This window comes from Rhinolophus ferrumequinum, chromosome 3 (genome assembly GCF_004115265.2).
Source record: "Rhinolophus ferrumequinum isolate MPI-CBG mRhiFer1 chromosome 3, mRhiFer1_v1.p, whole genome shotgun sequence".
Classification (NCBI taxonomy): Eukaryota; Metazoa; Chordata; class Mammalia; order Chiroptera; family Rhinolophidae; genus Rhinolophus; species Rhinolophus ferrumequinum.
In genome coordinates, this window is record NC_046286.1 from 42,587,309 (window position 1) to 42,606,677 (window position 19,369).

General features: G+C 36.2%; 1 protein-coding gene across 1 annotated transcript in view; it reads right to left on the reverse strand.

Moving 5' to 3' along the window:
- Nucleotides 1-19,154, reverse strand: part of CEP162 (centrosomal protein 162) — a 72,885-nt gene extending 53,731 nt beyond the window's left edge. Inside the window, exons 1-9 of the mRNA XM_033103468.1 lie at nucleotides 18,733-19,154; nucleotides 17,728-17,843; nucleotides 13,350-13,464; nucleotides 10,055-10,201; nucleotides 9,552-9,735; nucleotides 7,493-7,557; nucleotides 4,900-5,015; nucleotides 3,226-3,256; nucleotides 2,168-2,281 (exon numbers count right to left, since the gene is read on the reverse strand). Of these exons, the coding sequence (XP_032959359.1) occupies nucleotides 2,168-2,281; nucleotides 3,226-3,256; nucleotides 4,900-5,015; nucleotides 7,493-7,557; nucleotides 9,552-9,735; nucleotides 10,055-10,201; nucleotides 13,350-13,464; nucleotides 17,728-17,784 (829 nt within the window). The 5' untranslated portion in view covers nucleotides 17,785-17,843; nucleotides 18,733-19,154. The remainder of the gene's footprint in view (nucleotides 1-2,167; nucleotides 2,282-3,225; nucleotides 3,257-4,899; nucleotides 5,016-7,492; nucleotides 7,558-9,551; nucleotides 9,736-10,054; nucleotides 10,202-13,349; nucleotides 13,465-17,727; nucleotides 17,844-18,732) is intronic.
- Between the last annotated feature and the right edge of the window lie 215 nt (nucleotides 19,155-19,369).

Below are 19,369 nucleotides of genomic sequence, written 5' to 3' on the forward strand. Positions count from 1 at the left end.
TTAATCCTAGAAGAAACATGGTTAAAAAAAAACATAACATAAAACAAAAAAACACTGATCTTTTCAGTTCTTAAACCAAGTTTGAAGATTTTCAAGTGTATTTCTGAAGAATTAGGTAAATTCAATGCCCGACAGCCAATCAGATTTATACTGTATGCCCTCAAGGTCTTTATTATAATTTGTACTATTAACAGACGGTTGATAGGAACTGTAACAACCATAGAGTTGCTATTGCTTATTGAATCTTAACAATGTTCTACCCTGTTTCCCCGAAAATAAGACCTAGCCGGACAATCAGCTCTAATGCGTCTTCTGGAGCAAAAATTAGTATAAGATCCGGTATTATATTATACTATACTATATTATATTATATTATATTATACCTGGTATTATATTATATTATATTAAGTTCATACTCTACTATGTTCCAGAACATTTAAGAAATGACACCAAAAAAACTACAGCTTTATGTCAGTGCTTGGATCATCTTAAAAGAATTTTTACTTTTAGCAATACATTTTTTTTATTTCTAAGTTTTTCTTATAACCTACAGCAGTGATTTTCATACTGTATTTCATATAATCATAGTGTTTCAGAGAAAATCATGGGTTCCACAGATGCTTGTCTGAAATTTCATTTCAAATAGTGCTTTAAAATTTAAAACCTGTAACAGAAGTTAATCTGCACACTCAAATGTACCATTTGTGTAACTGTAATATTTTGAAGACCATCAGAGTGATATCTTTTCCTTCTGCTTTGTTTTCATGCATATCTTAGAATAAAGTTTCTCTGGCCATACTGTACATGTAGGAACTTCCTATAACGTATCACTGATTAGAAAAACTACAGCTCCACACTGGTCTTTTAAAAGAATGCATGTCTGCTTACTGAAAACTGTGCAAGTGGATCGACGATCAGAAGTGACATGTACTTAAATAAAAACATTCAACTGAGGATATGCACTCTGCACATAGTTTCATCACAGCTGAATACTCAGCTGGGTAGTAATAAGTAAATGAGTAATAAACACGTGTTGATGGGAAAATTCTGTTGTATTTTTTTTACTTTTATGTTTTAAAATGGAAAAGGATGAAACAAATCAAGATAGTGGTGACTCTTAAAGAGAATGGCAGTGACTAGAAAGAGAGTTGAGTGGACTTTTTGAGGTTTGGGGCATGTTTTCTTGATCTGGTTGCTGGTTACATGGGTGTGTTCAGTATTTGAAAATTCATCAGGTTACACTATTATGATATATGAAATAGGTATATTATACTTTCATATGGGTATATTATACTTCAATAAAAAAGTAAATATAAAAAAATAAAATTCAAGCAATGTTTAGATTTGATTAGTGATTTATCAATTCTAATGCTCTTTTTTCCCTAGTATTTGGTTTAGTTGAGACTTGCAAAGCAAGCTGATTAAAAAGTTCCCATTTGCAACTATTTATGTGGTAAATCAAGAATATTTTCATATTATACAACAAAAACAAAATATACAAACATATGGGAAGTCTGATAGTGATATGAGAATATAACAAGTATCTGTAACTTCTGATTTCAAAAATTTCAAAAGACCATCACTCTAACTTTATAAGTAAATCTTACATTTATATTTATACCAATAAAGTACCATTCTTATCTATATAGAGCTTGCTACATTAAGTTTTTATTTGGAGATAAGGATTCCACTACTTTAAAAACGTTTGAAAGGCATTGTCCTAAAGACCTTTACAACTTTTAGTAAAGTCTAGATGGTCCTAAGCATTTTAAAATTTGGGGTTGTGATACAGCTTTTTCCTACATGAAGGGAACTATGGAAAAGCACAATAAGACTAAAGTTCCATTTTTCCTACACATGGCAAATCTTAACTGATACTCTGGAGGGGTACAAAAAACTAGTTAATATTCACGTACAGTGTTATACTTTCTGTCAATAGCATTGATTCATTTATTAATAAGTATTTATTTAAAAACACACTTTACTTGGTCAACTAGCATTATGTCACCATCAGCAAGTGCAGATTGTTTAAGTTGTTAAATATGGTAAAAATGTGAGATATAAAATTTTATTGTCAATGTAGTTATATATATTATATGTAAATGAAGTCAACCAGTCATAAAATATTACATATTTAGAGAATTGTGAGTTCTTTAAACATTTGTACCTGTTCCTGTCATTTCATTATCAGTCATTTCTGGCAGGGCCTTTGGCTTAGTTGGTGCTCTATCCTGTTCAAGGTTGACCTCTGCAACAGAGTCTAATGAATCAAGCAGCACCACTGGAACAATATAAAGGAAAAGATATTAGGAATGTAGAGGAATTTTTATGGTTCCTTTAGGAAAATATTTTAATCATATTCAATCTGTATAAAAACAAAGATAAATGTTTGCATATAAAGAGTATATAATCATATATCTATAACAAGTATGATTTTCTTATGTATAAGACAGTAGGAATATATCAGCTTATGTATCTATGCTTATATACAGGTCCAATGTACATTTATATGGGGAAAGCAAAGGGCCTGAGAAAAATAACAAAAAAAGAAATACTCATTTTTCCCCCAACTTTATTAAGGTATAGCTGACAATTAAAAACTGTGTATGTTTAAAATGTACAACTTGATAATTTGCTATACGTATACATTGTGAAATATTCACCATCAAGCAACTTAACATCCACTGCCTTGCATAGTTACCTTTGTGCCTGGTGAGAACACTTAAGATCTCCCCTTAGGAAATGTGAAGTACACAATACACTACTGTTGACTGTAGTCACATCACTGCACACTAGATCTCCAGAACTTATTTATCCTGCATTAACTGAAACTTTGTACCCTCTAGCCAACATCTTCCCATATCCCACTCCCCCAGCCCCTGGTAACCATCACTATACTCTGTTTCTGTGAGTCTGACATTTTTAGATTCCATATATAAGTGAGATCAGGAGGTATTTGTCTTTCTGTGTCTGCCTCATTTCACTTATTATAATGTTCTCCACATTCATTTGTTGTTGCAAATGACAGGATTTCCTTCTTTAAAGTTGAATTTTGTATATGTGTGTGTGTATATATACACACACACACACACACACACGTATATATACGTATATGTATATATGAATGAAAAGCCCATATATACACTAAATAGTGATTTATTCAGAATTTAGATACAATTCTGAACAATTTTTTGCTAACTAAAATATATGAATACACATATTTACCTTTAGCCAGCATGCCAGTTTTTTCTTCTTCCTAAATTAAAAGAGAAAAATGATCATATCTTTTGAAACCAAAGTTACATAACATGGCCACAATGGACAATTAACAAAATTTGAAATTTACACCATTATGAAAAGACCAGGAAATGGTTCTTTCTAGGTTTCTTTATCACCCTCATTCACCAATAATTCTACCAGACTAGAGGTTGGAGCTGTGAAAGAACTTCTAAAAGTCTCTTCAGAACCTTGGCAATTACCAGTAATTAATTTAGGCTTTTATAAGCCCTGTTTAAAGTAAAGTAGATGTCATCTACTTTACTCAGAAATTCTTTATTTTGAACTCTAGGATAACATGTATACTTCACATAAGACCCTTGCTGCTATTATATCACCAGTCATTTTCCCCTTATTTTAAAAAAGTTAATGATCAACTATAACTTGTACTCATTGGTCCATCTACATTTTGAGAGACAAAATTTTCAAAAAGGCAGGCCACCATATAGTAATACAGTTGAAATTCATCAATATTTTAGGTTCCCTTAGAATAAGTTTTCTAATTAGTGTCGCCTATGTTCTCCACTTGGATAGGCAGTATGTAGGATTATCCTGTTATAACAGAGCTTTATTTCCTTCCTATTTTGATCCTCACCCAGACGACTCTCTCCTAGGCTCCCACATTTAGGTTAACACATGTTATCAGGCTATCTTTTTTTAATATACCATATTATTGTGTCTTTTACTGACCTATTTATTTTTCATAAAATATTGTAACTGCCATATTCCAAGTACAAATCACATTAAATTTCTAAGGATATTCATCAGGTCTCATTAATCTCTGTGTATTTCTAAAATAACCTTGTTTTTCCACTCATATTGTGTGATACAGGTACCCAACAACAAAGTACTAGGTAAGAACAAGACAGTTTTCTTTAGAGTACTTATTAATACCTTACTTCTTTTTAGAAGTGATCCTAACTTTTTTTTAGAAAGTTTATGGTTTCACACATGTTCAAAACATCTAGTCCTAACACGCAGTCCCTGAAGAGACAGTATCCAGATCAAGACCAATATAACAAATAGTAATTGTTCTACTATTACTATTAGATAGCTCAAGGATAAGTTCTATCAGACAGGCAGTATGTTGTAGTACCCATAGCTGGTCTTGGTCAGAACTGAGAAATGAGATAATTAGAGTACAGCAATGCTGAATGTGAAAATAATTTAATTCCTGACCTCAGCTAAGTAAATCTGAAACAGTAATGTTACTATTAACATAAATACTAAGGGAGGGGCATTTATTGTTCACAGGGACAAGACCTACCTAAGAAAAGTGTAATTTAATATACCTGCTTAAAATCAGATTTGAGATTTTAATTAAATTTTCAACTCAATTTCTAAAGCTTAACTTAAGGAAATCACTTGCCATAAGAAATCCTTTAGAAAAGGATTTAGAATCCTTTAGAAAATCCTTTAGAAAAATCATTAATTGCCATGATATTTCATTGACTTATACTAAATTGACATCCCAAGTTAAGAAAATGTCTGAGTATCACAAGACCTATAGCTTTATAACAAGGAACAAAACTATAAAAACCCCATATTTAAAGCTCTTCAAATAACAACAGCTAAGGTGATGAAAGAAGTTCCAAAACTGTCAAATATGTAATTGATATATACCTGTTTGGGTGCATTTGTTTTTTCTGATTTGAAATGTTCTTTGGACTTCGTCTCTTCATCTTTAGTAGTTAAAGGTGCATCAATATCCTCATCTTCAAAATCATCACTGTAATTTTCTGAAGAAAATAATTTAAAAAAATACAAGGATCACACTGTCAAAAAAAACCAAATTCCAGGAAAAGACTGATTTCCAAAGGAAGAATTCTGTATAAGAATAATTTATTGAAATGTTAACATCAAAATACTGTTAGAGAACAGATTTTTTTTTTTGCAAAGATTTAGTAATTCAATTCATTAGAATGTCTTAGGTTTATTTCAATTTTTTGCACTTTCAAATAGTTGTAAGTTTTATATTTTTAATCTTTTATATTAATTGACCAAAAATGTCTAGAGCTATCCAAAAGATTTTGTATCTTTAAAACAAACTTTAATATTTGTTTTTTAAAGACAAAAACCTCAAATTGCTTACTTATAGAAAGGCAGCACTTTTGTGAAACCCTGACACTCTTAAAAGGTTGGATTTTGCTCATTTTTTTAAGCTGACTTTTTTGGTCTCTATAGGTATCTCTACTATAAGCCTGAAACAGTACTTATGAGAGGTTTATCTCCGATACCTCCCTTAGGAAATACTGGCCCAATATAACCATCACCCAATCCTGGGCACTTCTCAGCTAAAGGCCCAAATTATACCTCAATGTCTTTGCAGCAGAAGGGAAAGGTATGTCCATGTTAACATGATGCTGTCAGACTACTTATGGGGAAGATAGGGCAGGAACTATTTGGCCAGGATGTATTCATCAATTTTTACCTTGTTTACAGTCCTCACCAGGGGTTGACTGAGATATACAGGCTGCAAAAGGGGAATGAGCTTTTAAGAGTGGAATCAATCATTCTAGAAAGAAACGCAGTATTATTTGTATTTCAAAAATTAGGTCACTTTCAGAAACAGGATGCCCTGATGGGAGAAAGACTGCATGAGGTACTAGAGAGTCTGCTTCTGGAAAGGCTGCCCTTTAGTCTTCTCTTAGAACAGAGGGGACAACTTGAATGTAATTTTTGACGGAAGTTTGGGAATAAACTTGACAGGGCTTAGAAGTTAAACAGATGCTTTTAGTGAAATCTGCCTACAGAAACATCTCCATTTTAGTTCATAAGGAATACGAGGTTGGGACAGCATGGGTATCGCCACCTACGTAGATAAGCTAGGTTACGTGGTTAACTATGTGGGTATCTATAGTCAGAGGCTGAGAAGCTCACCTTTGTTTCTCCTCCATATGAGAAAGAACACTGGGATTTTCAAAGTATCAGTAGACCCAATTAAATTCACAAAACAGTCACTGAAAAATTACTTTGTATTAGACATCGTTCTAGGTTCTAGGACCAATATAAAAAAATTAAGATTCTAATATTCTAGGTGGGAATTATTGAATTTTAAGTAATCAAAGAAATTCGATTTGCTTAAGAAAAGATGGTGAACAAGGAGAGAGTAGATATGGAAGGGTATGACAATGAACTTAGACAACACTTGGGATTTGGAAACTACTTGAAATCAATGGAAGGGGATGTAATGCTTCTGCGACTGCCAACAGGTAGTATAAGAAAAAATGCAGGTAGTATATAGCCTAGTGCTTAAGAGCATGACTAGGAGCCAGAAGGCTGGGATTCACTACTTGGTTCTGCTACTTTCAGGTATAGAACTGTCAGCAGTGGTATAATGATATTTGAAAGTAAACTCTAATAAAATAAAGATGCATATTGTGAATCATAGGGCAAGTAAGAAAACAATACAGCAAAGAGGTATAACAAACCAAAAGAAAGAAAAAATGGAATGCTATAAACCAGGGGTGTCCAAACTGCGGCCCACAGGCCAACTGCGGCCCGCGATCCATTTTTTATTGGCCCGCAGCAAATTCCAAAAATATATTTAGTTTACTTAAATAAACCAGGTGAGGCAATACGTACTTCACCTCGAGTGAGTGGCCCGGCTGTTTGTGTATTTTACCACATATGGCCCTTGGTGAAAAACGTTGAAAAAAGTTTGGACACCCCTGCTATAAACAATCCATAAGGATGAGGGACAAAAGCAATGAAAACAACAAAAAGATGGAAAGATAAAAGATAAATGGCAAAACAATAAATAACCATTCTGATGATAAATATATTTTTGTAAAGAGTAGAAACACTTCAATTAAAAGTCAGAGATTGTCAGATTGGATAAAGAAAGCAAAACCCAGCTAGATTCTATCTATTAAAAAAACATTTCGAATATAAAAACACAGACATACTAAAAATCAAAAGATGTGAAAAAATCTTCCCTAATCATTCTTTGGAGGTATCTGACTTGGCTCCACAAATTTCCTTTTTTCTGTCTTCCCAACTGGTCCACTGCCCACTCCCAACAAATAAGGCCGCAGTGCACTTTTTAACAATTTCTTGGTAGCTCAGATTGTAACACAGGCGACTCACTCTACCTGTTCAAAGCTGTTTCCAGGACAATATAATTTTCCTTTTAATTATTTTTTCTCTTTAATGTCTTTATTAAAAGCTATATTATCTTTTCAAATAATGTAAATTTTAAAACCAATGTAATTACCTGCCAGTTCTTCATTCGATTCATTCTCATGCTTATCTTCAGTTAGTTCTATATTAGCTTGATTACTGGAAAAATATTTACTTAATTTAGTATGACATGTTAATAGTACATTTCCATGCAATCCTTTATGTACATTTTTTTAAAGTCTTGAACATTATGTATTTCTTCTCAAATACTCTCGTTCTATCAAAAGCTAAAATTATGGGAACTATAAGAAGAACATTTGGAAAATAAAGATTTCGTAAAGCTTAATTGTAGCTGCCATGATAATACAAAGCAAAAAACTCCCATATTTTAAAATTTTATACACATACACAGTTGTATACATAAATGTGTGCATTTACATGTCTCAGGATCCAGATATCCCATCAACACTAAAGATTAGGAATTGACTGCAAGCTATGAGAACCAGTGAAATCTACATGGAGGCCAGAAAAAAATGCCAGGGTCATGTAATCCTGGGATGGGAGCTGAACAGGAGCCTTAAGCCAGGAAAAACTCAGCAAGGCTACAAAAAAGCTTGAGCAAATTTGAATTATATTGGCTATATTAGTTCAGACACTGCTTTCTTTCAAACCCAGAAATCTGTTCTTCTTTTTTCAGTCCATCAACCTTGTCTTTAGGGAGATCATTAGCGGATCCCCAAAATTATAAAACTATAATAAAAATAGCAGCACACAATACTGCATACTCGATACTACAGGGTACTCCGACTAGTCAGTTTTGGAGCAGAAATATCAGTAGTTAAGAAGACTGCTAAGAAATCAGAGAAAAGTTAAGAAATATTGCAAAAGGTCAAAAACTTGTGACCAACAAAAGCTTGTGACAACTATGTTGTCACTGTTGGCAGAGGCAACCACCATGGGCCCTGAGTGTCTCCGCATGTTCTTGCTGGGTACGCCAACAACGCGAGACATGGACCACTCTTTCTTGGGTCATTTCTCAGGGTTGTGTTTGAAGTGAGCGACCTTCAGAGATGAAGCAATGTTTCTGCCTCAAGAGCAGGCTTGTTTCCACTTTACTATAGAAGCAATCGATTCCCCATGCTCAGTGATCCTCTCCTGTAAAGCAACCCAGTGCATGTGCAAGCAGCCATCGTGGACCTTTTGTGTTGCCCGCGTGGGCCTTGGTGGGGCATGGGGAACTGAGACAAATAAACCTGACACTCCGGTACTGCTTTGAGAAATAAAGTCCTTTGTTTCTGACCCAGGAATCTTGTGTCTACTGTCAGCATCCATAAAGCTGGCAGGATAACTTGTGCAGCTTCCCAGTAGGGTAAAAATCTCAAGCCCTACCCAGTTCATGACAGGCACTGTTTTGTGTACCATCCGTAAGAAATTAGGCATCATGCGGAGACCAGGCGCTCTAATAACCAGAGACTAGAGTCTCCTGACCCTTAATATAATCACAGTTTGATGTTCTTAACATCTTAAAATTATAATCTTTCATTTATAACTTAAAACATTAAATGACAAACGAAACTGAGAAAATTAAACATCCCAGCCTTCACAAAGGTCTTGAGAATGTCAAAGGTCTACCATACTTACAGAGGACCAACTCAGTCAACCAGTGGGATTTCCAGGATAAATGAGGTTTTCTGATAATCATTAGAGTCAAATATACACAAAGGCAGGAAACAGACCAAACCTGTGTTTGCTCGCTCGCTCCCCCTTCCATTTTTGTTCCTTTATGCCCTGAGTTTATAACAGCTACCGGGATTCTCTTATTTACCTTATCAGTGGAAAATCACTTGATAAATTACTTTCCTAGTAAGGTCTTTTGGCAATGTGCTATCAGTCTCAATCATATCTCAGGCATGAAATTGTAGGTATCAGGAGGCAGAGTGGACTCTCGAATACTAATCAATGTAGTCCATTCATATAAAAATAAATAAATAAATCCTGACCAATATAATGAACAGAGAGTAGAGTTAAAAATAAGATTTAACTTTTGCCTGTTATACTATTTACCCATTTAAGTCCATGTATATATCAGCCTTCCAAAAATAGAGAAAAACACAGAATCATTCAATGATTAGTTTACGTTGTATTTACATTACCTATGTAAAGCTTTAAAATGTGTGGAGTCATTAGAATCCAATTCCTTATTTAATCTTGAATAATCAATGGAAGATGTTAAGCCTTTCTCAAGTCTGGCAAAAAACTGCTCTTTTTCCTCTTGTTCTTCTAATGTGTCCAATCCCAAACCGAGAGGACTATGATTGAGCTCAGAAACCACTATCTCTACATGGAAAGCACAAATACATTTTATTAGCATACAGAATTTCAATAAAAATTTAATAATGAATTTATTGATATTACATAGTAAAATTAAAAGATACTTTACTTAATCTTTCACCCACCAATTTAGATTTATATTCATAATCAATATGCAAAGTAATAAGGCTCTAGAAGTGTAATTCTAGACCTTCTACAGAGGTATTAAATCTATCTATGTGCTTCATAAAGGAGGCTCCAAGATATTTGTGAGTTAATGTTTGTAAAAATTCTTATTATAAGCATAGTAATTAACCTGTCAATTCATATGCTTCACATTTCTTACCATTTGTTTCTAAGCTGTCAAGACTTATGATAGAGGTTCCACTGCTCTTGAGAAATTGAATCCTTTCAGCAGCTTCCTCTTCTAATTCCATAATAGGCTGAGAAGTCTTCTTTGTTTTCAAATAGCTTACATTTGTTCCAAGCAGTCCTAGGGATGGAGTTTAATACAGTTGGATATTTATGTTCAGAAAACTGTTTTGACCACTACGACAATACAGTAATACTATTATACTAATTTTGTTATCCAAAATAAATCTAGTCTATTAAATAAAAATGCATCAGACCTAAAATTCACAAAAGAAAAACTATAATTCTATTTGTTTGCAGTGTATCTTACTAAGTAAACTATTTCAAAATTTTGTACGAGGGTGACAAGAGACAAGATTAAAAAAATTATTTTTAAGCAGTGTACTTAATACAGGATACCATGCCACTTTAAAGAGTGTTTTCTGCCCTATGTGAAGGAAGGATGGGAAATAACTAGGTGAACTGGAAAAGGGAGACAATTCCAGGCAGGGGGAAGAAATACAAAGAGTCAACAATGGAAGGGGCAGGCCACATGTGAGGACGCAAAAGGGCCAGGGCAGGTGGGTCTAGAGGGTGAGGGTAAGCCCAGGTACAAATCAGCCCGGAGCAGGCGCCAATGGTCAGACCTTGCTCATCCTCACAGGCCAGTGGTAGGGTCTGCTCTTTATTCCAAATGCTACAGGAAACATTGAAAAAGTTATGCAGTATCACAATTTCTTAGTACATATTTGTTGTAAAAAACTGGTATATGCAAAAAGTAAAAAATTATGTGATATAAACATTCAGATTAGTAAAATACCCCTTTTGCTTAGAAGGAAGCTTTATTAACAAGTCACAAATTCTGACTTCAACTTCCTAATTAGTATCGTCTTGGAAAGGGTTCAAGGATCTATTTTATGGCTTTGTGTGAATAATAATTTCATAGATCAAATAACTTCCACAGCTGCAGAAAATCAAGATGTAGACACTTCAAAGGACAAAGTGCGTGACAAGCTGGGGTGCTGTGGTGGTGTCTATCCAGGGCCTCACTCTGGCTCCGAAGTCGGACTCAGGGATGGCACCCACACTAACTGAGCTCCTGAGAGACTGCTATAACCAAAACTGAGATCCAATTTAGTTGTTTATAGTGAAGAGTAGAACCAGCAGGAGGATTGGATAGTTGCACCCCCCAGGCAGAACATTTTACCTTTATGGTGATCGAAAGAGAAAGCAAAGTTATAAGGCTGAAGTTGCTCAATGCCGATGCTGAATGGGGTCTATCTAAGATGGGTAACGTGTTCCTCTCCTCAGGAGGGTGTTCCCTTCTCCCTCAGAAGCTTCTACACTCTTGATGGCAGGAACCATATCTTTTCTTTGTAAGAGTATATACTAGTGCCCAGGACTACAGAACATAACATGAACTCCATAAAAGTTTGTGGAATTCAAAAGATTGAACCAGGGACCAGGTTATGCTCTTGGAAAGAGAAACCCTCTCCCTTGTGATTAAAGGAACATTGTCAGAGTTTGTTTCTTAAGTATCCTTGTTTACATCCCTTATTAATCAAATCCATTTCTTATTGATAAATTATTATTTTTTAAATTATTAATCACTTTAGTCAGGTTACATTCAAGTGTTGGTCTAGGACCTATTCTTTCCTTTTGGGATGCGTTTGCACAGTCCATCACTGATTGATTACTTTCTACAAAAGAGACTTTAATGCTAATTAAGTCTCAAATCTTTGCCAACAATTCCAAATTTGGAGTACTACATCATAAAACACCCTCTGCAAGCACCAATGGAGGCAAGATTCAAAGAAAGAATTCTTCACATGCAAGCTTTAGCATTGTTGCATGGTTGAGTGACTTATGAAAACACTGAATTTTTCAATAAGGCAGTCACTTATTTTACGCTATTAAGAAGAAAAGAGACTATCAAATCCACTCTAACATTCACTTGTTGAACACATTTATTATGCATTATTGAGGGTCAGGCGATACAAGGAAAAAGAAGTGTTTCCTGCCCTCACAAAGCTCCCAGCCCCGGAGGAGCTCTGTAGGTTATGACTGTCAACAGGATGTGTAGTGCTACGGTGCTATTCTGACACGGAAACAAAGGAGGAGGTTAAGTATTTGTAATTACACGGTAATTACACAGGAGCTAGAAGGGTTAAGGAAGGACTACAAAAAGAGGTAATGCCAAGCTTTACTGAACAGAAGGAGAGCAAAGGCATTCTGGTGGCAAGAAAGCATGACCTAATGCACAGAGGCATGGAGCCAATGGTGTTGCCAGGAGAAATGGAATAAATGAGAGTGGCTGGAGCCCATGAGGCTAGCAAGGAGGGTTCCAGTCAGGTTATGTAGAGCCTTAACTGTCAGATTAAGGAATTCAAGGTCAATTTTATGGGGAAAAACAAAAGCCCTGGGGAAATTTTTCCCCTGGAGAAGAGACATAGAAATCTCATCAGTTTATAAAATGACCCATAGTGTGACCATAGGTACTTCACAGAAGTAGTCTGGGGTTCCTTACAAATACAGCAATATCATATATAGTACCTCAAAGAAACATTCCAGAGAGCAATTTTCCATTAGTAAAGATGGGACAAGGGATAGTTCTATGAAAGGTTTACACATGTGCCTCACAGGATCAGCAATGAGTTCTCTACCATTAAGACAATAAATTATGTTTTTTACTACTGTTATTAATAGATTGCGATACCAATATCTATAGATTTGTTAAAATCTTCCCCATGCAATGACATTAATATAGTCAGAATATTTTATTAAATCAACTTACCATTAAACAGGGAAATATATAAATATACCTGTATTATTTATCATCTTAATTTGAATAAATATAAATTATGTCAATGTAAAATAACCTAATAATGCAGAAACATAGATTCTCAATTGTATACTATATAATAAAGTAATATGAAAACCAATTCAAACCTCAAAAATTCACACTGTTAGTATTTCTGTATATACCAGGGGTGCCAAAAAAATGTACACATTTTAAGAGATGTTATCTACGTATTACTTTTCGAAGTTGAATTGAATTACAGTAACAATGTGTAGTATGATGTTCACTCAAAAGATGGCATTAATCAAATGAATGCTAGTGTCATTCACTGTATTACAATTTTAATACAGCTTTTTCCTTTCTTAAAATGTGTATACATTCTTTTTGGTACCCTCTGCATTTATAGTACAGTAACAAAATCCAGAATTAAAAGTCTTTGACTGACCCCTTGTGGTCAAATAATTTGAAATGAGAAATCAGCAATATTTACCAACATCTTCAAAATCATCCTCAGTTATCCACCACGGCAATGTATCTTTCTTTTTCACTTCTCTTTTGGGTTGTCTATATGTTTTGCTTGAATTTTCAAAAGAATCATCTGAAAGCTGAATCAGATATAAGCTACTGAATTTTAAATTTGAAAATCCCATATTCATCACTAAAAATGTTTCTCTTAGTTGTCTCACAGTTCAGCAATATTCTCAGCAACAATGTATAAATTCGTATTTCTAAACATATGTGGCTAAAATAAAAATTAAGCATACATCTCGGAACATCGATTTCATACCCAGAATTAAACAAGTAAACTAACCAGGGAGAAAAACATCACAGATAACAACAGAGAAATAAAGAAAACTTGATCAAGAAACAATCAAAAAAGGAAAAAAAGAAAAATACAATCCTCTTTCAGACATTCTCTAGGGTCAAAGAATAAATAACGATTGATAACCAAATAACCGAAATTACTCTAGAAGAACACAAAATTCTAACACCATGAAGAACTGAATTTCAGGTGTTTATCAGAGAAATTACCATTTTGTCACAATGATTAATAAACTTGAATAAACATTTATGTGTCCTTTTCTAGTCCAAATTTTACTACAATCCTAACAAGCTCCTCTGCTCCAACCCCAATCTACCCACCTCACCCTCAGCCAATAACTTGGCCTCTCTCTTCACTGAGAAAATAAAGTCCTTCAGTAAAAAGCCACCTCCCTCCCCTTGCCCCACTGTTAACCCTCCTGTTAAGACACTGCTTGCCTCTCTCCTCCGCTCCAGGCAGAACCTGCAGTGATCACTTCCCACCTGTCTAGGTCCTTCCTTCCTTGGTTATCTCTTTTCACCTTTGTACCTACACTCCCTCCTTTCTCCCCTCCCCTTCCTTCCCTCAGATTATAAACGTGCTCATCACTGCATCCCCAGGGTCTAGCACACCTGGCACAACTGTGGAATTGAAGAATCAACACTATGTCGACTCTACTTAAAAAAAAAAAAAAGGCAACATAAAAACAAACAGGAAAACTCCCCTATTCCTACCTCCCTTTTATACTTATCTATCGCTTTTCCTTTGTATACCAATGTCTTGAGTTCACTGCTCAACCCCTTAAAAACTGGTTCTCATCTGAAACAGCTCTCCTCCAGGCACCAAAAGCCTCCTAAATGCCACTAATAAATGGCCACTGTTAGTCATCTTCCCTGATCATATGGAATCGGATATTGGTGACCAACTCTTCCTTCTTGAAAACTTTCCTTTGACGTCGCAGTTATCACTTCCTCCAAGTTATACTTCACATCAATGAACTTTCCCACCCACCTATTTAAATAGCTCTAGGCTCTTTTGCCCATTTCTTTAATACTAGACTTCCCCAAGATGTCCTTTTTTCCTCATTCTATGCTTTTTCTGGAGAAGAAACCAACATTTATTTCATACTTGCTCTGTCATGATCTACTCACAGGTTATCTCAATCTTTAAGCAATTCCGTAGAGATTTACAGATGGGGAAACAGGCTCACAGAGGTTAAGCAACTTGCTCAAGTTGCTCCTGTTGGTGTTACAGAGCTAGGATTCAAACGGAGGTCTCTGTAACGAAAACCTATCCAATTTCCAGGACACTGTGTAGTCCCCCAACTAAGACATTGCTACCAGAGTGACCTTTTAAACTTCCAAGATGACAACACACATTTCCACCTGCCAACCAAAGAGCTCTACCTCAATGTCTTTTAAGACCGTCAACTTTAAAATATTCAAAAAGAACTCACTGCCTTTCCTGAAAACCAGACAAGAAAAAGGGAGAAGGGAGGAAAAAAATATTCCTCATCCCATCTGAATTTCAGTCGCCTCACCTTTCACGCAGTCTAAGCTTCATTATCACCTTGAAATGTTCCATTTCTCTCTCCTCCCTACATCTCACTGTTCACCAAATTCTGAGAATCTGCCTCAGACTCAGTCTACTCCTCCTAAATCCCATGGCCACATAAAAGTATGGAAGAAGGAGTATAGGTTTTGGGGGCCTGACAGACCTGAGTTCAAATTTCAACATTAAAATATGCTAGCTCTGTTGCTTAGGGAAAATTAGCAGTTTTAGTTTATTCATCTGTTAAAAATAGTCACAGTAGCACTGACTTTCAAGGGTTGTGGCAAAAATCAGAAAAAAAATGGAGAATGCCCATCCTACTGTCTAATACATAGTGGGTATTCTCACTTTTGACAACCTTCCACACTACTTTCCAGATTACTATCATTAAAAACAAAACAAAAAAGCTGGTCCCCAGATAGTAACAGTGCCGGTGAGGATATGAAGAAATTGGAACGCTAATATATTAATATACTGCTCGTGGGAATGTAAAATGGCACAGCCACTTAGAAAACAGTCTTTTGAGTTCCTTACAAGGTTTAAAAATAAAGTTATCATATGACCCAGCATTTCCACTACTAGGTATATACACAAGAAAAATGAAAACATACGTCCACACAAAAACTTGTGCATGATTATTCATAATAGCCAAAAGTTAGTAGAATTCCAATGTCCATCGATAAATGGGTAAACAAAATGTTGTAAAACCATACAATGGAATATTATTCAGCTATAAAAAGGAATGAAGTACTGATATATGCTACAACATTGAAAACATTGCTAAGTTGAAACCAGTCACAAAACACCATATTTTATGATTCAATTTCTATGAAATGTTTATAATAGACGTATCTTCAGAGGCAGAAAGTAGATTAATGGTAACTAAGGCTGGGAAAGGGGGTAAACTGCTAATGGGTACAGGGTTTCTTTTGGTGTGACGAAAGTGTTCTAAAAGTGACTGTGGTGATGGCAGCAAAACTGAGTATACTAAAACTCATTGAATTATATATTCTAAATGGGTAAAGTGTATGGTATGTGATATCTCAATAAAGTTGTATGAATAAAAGCTGGTCCCACTAATCTCCTTAAAAACAAAGATATGTAAATCTTATCTTTGAACAAACTGTTTGAACAATAATTTATCAAAATCACGAAAGAAGGTAGCATGACTCTAAAATCATGATTTCATTGTTAAAAATGAGACAATGCTTTACCCAAATCTGTAACATGAGATAAGAGGTTTTATACGTTGAGGATGAATATGAGAGAAAGAGAGGAAGTAAGAGAAGGAGGCAAGGACAGAGGAAGGGAGAAAGAAAGGGAGTGTTGGAGGGGTGGTAGATGAGGGGTAGAAGAAAAAAAATTTGACCTGTATTGCTTTTTATCTTTTGCAATGAAAATACTTCCCATAAATTTAATTTTTTAAATGTGCCCATCTTTGATATAAAAACAAAAAAATCAGTTTTTCAAATGGGAAGTGAGACTCATGTCCTGAATATCTACTACATCCTGGCAATTGGTGCACGCTTTTAAAAATCCTTACAACAATCCCACCAAATAGGCATTATTTTTCCTATTAGATAATAAAAGTAAGATTCTTTCTACTGTATCATACATCAGGCTCCCTTTATGAACAAGATTAGTATAGTTTAAAATGTGACTCTCCTGAATGCTCTACGAGGCCTCTCCGTTTATATAAATACATACTCGTATGATGTGGTGTAATCCTCTAATTCATTCATTCAACAAACACTTATTAAGCACCTATTAAGCACTGCAGGTATAGCAATGAACATATAGCCATCACATCATAGACCATACATTCTTATAATTGGAGGCAGAAAATAGACCTATACAAGTAAAATAACAAATGATGCTAAGTGCTACATAGAGAATCAAATACACAGCACACTAAGAAGTGACTTGGTGGCTACATTTTTCCTGGATAAACAGAACAAAAACCTGTCCAAGGCAGTGATATTTAAGATGAGATCTTCACCAGCCACATGAAGAATAGGGGGAAGTATTGGCAGACGGAACAGCTAGTGCAAAGCTCCTAATGTGACATGAGCTTGGCATGTCAAGGGGAGAATAAAGGCCACTGTAGCATAACTAAGTAAGGAGGAAGAGTGGTGTAAAGTCAGTGAGATAGACATGATCAAAATCACCCAGGGCTTTGTAAACGATGGGAAGGAGTTCGGACTTTTATTCTATACGTGATAGGAGGCCAACAGAGTATGTTTTACGTAGAGGAGGGATAGAGTCTGATTTATGTAACAGATCGTGTTGGCTCCAGAATGGGGAAGGAATGCTGGGCAGTACTTGGGAACTGCTGCAGTAGCCCCGGTGATATACTGGTGTCCTGCACTAGGATGGTGGCAATGAAAAGGGAGAGAACTAGAGTTGAGAGAGCTTGGTGATGGACTGAATGTATCTTAGAGGTGAAAGAGAGCACTGAAGGATGAGTTTCTTATGAGACAAATTTACAACATAGCTTTTAAAAATATAAACTTACTTCTTTCATGAACTGTTCAAACTCTTCATCCAGTTCTTCTTTGGAATAGCGAGCCATGCTCAGTAATTTTCACTTCCCAAAGTAAACATTCCAAAGTATTTACAACATTGGAAACACTAAATATCGAAAAATGATAAATATCTTTTAAGGAAATTCATATCACATCACGAAAACAACCAGACTTAAACCTCAGACATTTATCTTATGATTTAGTATATATGCGCAATTATGGACCAGTAAGCTGGACAAGATTCCTAATTCATTCATAAAACTGATTTGGAAAAGCAGCTTTCAAAGTTTACCTTGTACTTAGGATCCAGAAATACATTTTTATTGTTAACATCCAATTGTTAAAGGGTGGCCTCCACCTTTCCCTTAAATCTATACCTATCAGTGTGTGTGTGTGTGTGTGTGTTCAAAAAACAAAAAACCAGGCCTTCTCAAGGAATCTTTTAAAAATTATAAATTAGCAAATCCAAAAGACCGCTTTTTTGGTGTAAAATCCAGGGTAGAGTTTTTGCTGTCTTAACATTCAGCTAGTTACTTATCAATCCACATTAACAATGTTGCAAAATAGACTGTTTCCAGATATGGGGACGTTTCCAAATGCAGAAAAATTACACCTATTAAGATTCAAAACCTCCCTAAAATTAATGGCGTATACACATCAATCAGAACGAATTATGTTTCTTCTGGAGCGAGGGAAGGCCAACAGAAACGATGCAGTAGTGACCAGCAACGCAAAGCTCTCCCCTGTCCCTCTGAAGAACTCAACTCCAGATCTGCCCCAGCTTCTGGACAGTAACTCCTAGAGGCAGCTCACCCCGCAGTCGCCTTTCGCAGAGGCGGGGTGGGGAGAAAGGGAAGGGTGCGTGGGGAGACCCGGACAACACTTGGCTCAACTGCGGATTGACACCTTCTCCCCCTCATTAGCATCACTGATCAGTACAGGGTGTGTGCGGTTAAGGCCTTGGCCCCAAATTCTCTTTCGGAGCCGGAACTCACCGACAGGGTCCTCAGCTCGGCCGGGTCCCTGCTCCAGGAAGCACGGGTTCCGGAGTTGGCGGGAAGACAAAGACGCACTTGCAGAGCAGTCCAGGCGGAGGAAGGCAATGACCTGTAACTAAAGCTCTGAAGCCAGTCTCGGCAGGCGAGTTGGAAGCAAGTGTCCACGCCTCACCTACTTTGGTCTCCGAATTCCGCGCTTTGCCGGAAGGTCCGTCAGAGGTCCATCAGTTGTCAGGGTAACAGACATCAGCCGCTGGGCTCCGGAGTCACATGACCGGGACGGGTCATGTGGCCCATGGTCCGGCGAGACACCGGTTATTATCTTTTTGCCTCAAAAAGCGAGGCAAAGGTTTGAATAGCCGCGGCTCAAGATACTCTAGTAGGTAAGAGCCATCGCTGCTGCACGAGTGGAGATTCCGCGGCTTTCTCTGCGCTCCTTGGGAAAGTGGATCCAGGAACCGGTCACGACACCAGGAACATAGGCATGATGGGTGTTGTAGGCCCAGCCCGTGGCTTCCTGGGAAATGTAGTTTAGCTCCCGTAGTTTATGTATTTCCGCACTTCCTATCCCCTCTTCCTAACCTTCCTCACCCTTGTCGTTTCAACTCTCAGCTTTCCAAACGGAAGTTTTGAA